At 41.4% G+C, this 2,500-nt stretch overlaps 1 protein-coding gene across 1 annotated transcript in view; it reads right to left on the bottom strand.

Annotated features, from left to right (window-relative positions):
• Positions 1-2,500, bottom strand: part of tcirg1a (T cell immune regulator 1, ATPase H+ transporting V0 subunit a3a) — a gene marked incomplete at both ends in the record, with an annotated part of 16,469 nt that overhangs the window by 10,172 nt on the left and 3,797 nt on the right. The window contains 4 exons of the mRNA XM_080441053.1: positions 715-786; positions 997-1,090; positions 1,436-1,518; positions 1,797-1,923. Of these exons, the coding sequence (XP_080297179.1) occupies positions 715-786; positions 997-1,090; positions 1,436-1,518; positions 1,797-1,923 (376 nt within the window). The remainder of the gene's footprint in view (positions 1-714; positions 787-996; positions 1,091-1,435; positions 1,519-1,796; positions 1,924-2,500) is intronic.

Raw genomic sequence — 2,500 nt, 5'->3', positions numbered from 1 at the left:
AACACAGTTACTCTACTGTACAACACCACACCACAGACACACATAGTTACTCTACAACACAACACAACACAACACAACACAACACAACACAACACAACACAACACAACCAGGGCCGCGCCAAGGGTAGTGCGAACGGTGCGGCCGCACAGGGCCCCGCGCTTGGGGGAGCCCCGCAAAAAAACGAAAATAAAAATAAAAAATGAACAGAATCACATTTATTAAGAGTTATAAAAAGAAATAACCGCAAATAACCACCAAAAACGCGACTTTGCACAGGGCCCCGCATTTCTCCCGCACGGCTCTGAACACAACACAACACAACGCCACAAACACAGTTACAACTCAACACTACAAACACAGTTACTACATGTCACAACACAACACCACAAACAGTTACTATACAGCACAAACACAAACATAACATAACAATCACAGTTATCACAAACAATTACAACACAACACAACAGCCAAGGTGGACAATTAGGCGATGAGATGTATCAGACTTTATTGAATGCTGGGGGTTCAATAAAGTCTAATGTTTCCGTAAAGTCTCAGTCTATCTGTGATGATTAATCATGCATTACTGTATCATTAATCCATATTTGTGACAGTGATGATTCTGACATCAGTCTTGACATTAGCGAGGACAGATATATATGAGATAATGTACAGTATCTGTGATACACAGACAAGGTCATGCAACGCCTCCTGACCTTCCACTGTGGGAGGACATACACGCAGCGCGACAGCACCTCCTGCAGGTAGCACTCGGTCTGTGACAGCACCTGGAGACGACACAAATAAAAACACATCTTTGTAAACATTATTTCGAGGCACCTCTGTTTTATGGACAAGAAAGACGGTAATTCAGATGATTTTGATTCATATTACATTGCATGAACGGGTCCAAAGGGGTTGTTCAACCCTTGGTTACAGATCAAATGAGCTGTTCCAACCCACAATACTGAGACATGAGTAAAGATTGTTTTCCTCACTGTTGTAATGTCCACAATTCTGCTCTGCAGGCCTTGCAAGATCTCCTCTCTCTCTGCCATGCTCTCTGGATAGATGAATGTATGTGTGTGGAAACTACAGTACCGAAGAGAGGGAGGGAGAGAGAGAGAGAGAGAGAGAGAAATAGAAAAAGACAGGTTATAGACAGACTTAATCACTTTCAACCTGGCCTCCCTATGTTGGGGAACATTTTCATTCCTAATTGTGTCACATTGTGAGCTTGTAGATCTCACCACTTTTGAAGTATAAAACAGGGCAGAAATGTATGGGGAAAAAAAAAAAATATATATATATATATATATATATATATATATATATATATATATATGAAGATACAAAGTTTCTGCCCAACAGCGACGATGTAAGAGTCTTTCTTTGACGGGACAATTCTTGAAAGGAATAAATGGAGTTGTGACGAACCAATCACAGATCTTCTTGACTTTCTGACCAATGGTCTCGCCCCAGTAGGAGATGAGGAAGACGGTCCACTGGACCATCTCACCCTGGGATTGGTGGAATAAACAGAATCATTCAAAAGTGTGCTCCGTCTTTCTAGTTAAAAATCAGTTGTGGAATGTTATTATATAATTTAAGGGTAAAATCCTCAGTTTTGTACAAATTGCATCATGAGTCTGAACTCAGAGAGTGTATAAATGGAACCAAATGGACCCTTACGAGTCCATTTGGTTCCATTTCTTCACTCTGAGTTAAATGAACAGTGAGCATTGTACAGTGCGGAGGTGGCTTGCAGTGTGACAGTTTTTTTGGAGGTGTGTCGTACCGTCTCTGGGACCTCCAGCCTCTCCTCCATCTCTCGGAAGTCCACGATGATGTAACCGCGACACGCCCGCCATAGCAGCCGCTCGAAGGCGGGGACTCTCCATGGGTGAACTACACCGGCTAAAAAACTTGGGTCAGATACAATGGAACATCGTGGATCATTTTAGTCTTATTACACTTATTACATTTAAGTACAAAAATGCCATAGAACATTAAAAAAATAAACATTATGTTATTAATGACACTTATGTTGCGTTCACAATGGCAGCTACAAAAGAAACAAAACTACAAAGCGACGCATAGCAGTGTATCTGTCCGAGTCACTGTTGAAACACGCTCGTTGACACCATCAAGCCTGCGCCTGACGAACAAGAAAAAATATGAAGGAAAGTAAAGCCTGAGGTCAAAAAGAACATGGAACTAGCAGACGGAAATAATTATTTTCCCCCTATTACAAGCAGGAATTGTGTGGAGAGCGAAGGTGAGTGGAATTAAACAACGTTTTGTCGTCTTGTAGCTTTGTAGCTGCAGTTGAAGCCAGTTCAACTTGGATTAGCTTTGTAGATTTTGTAGAAGCTACAAACGTCGGGCGTCACTTTGTATCTTCATGTCGCTGGCTTCCAATGAAAATGAATTGCTTTGAATGTGTCAGTGTGAACACAGCATTAGGACGTATTAGTCCTGATATTCTATTGATCATAGTGT

The sequence above is a fragment of the Gymnoscopelus braueri genome (genome assembly GCF_963280865.1).
Source record: "Gymnoscopelus braueri genome assembly, chromosome: 2".
Taxonomy (NCBI): Eukaryota; Metazoa; Chordata; class Actinopteri; order Myctophiformes; family Myctophidae; genus Gymnoscopelus; species Gymnoscopelus braueri.
Note: the sequence above shows the minus strand (reverse complement) of the source record. Positions and strands in the feature narration are given on the sequence as shown.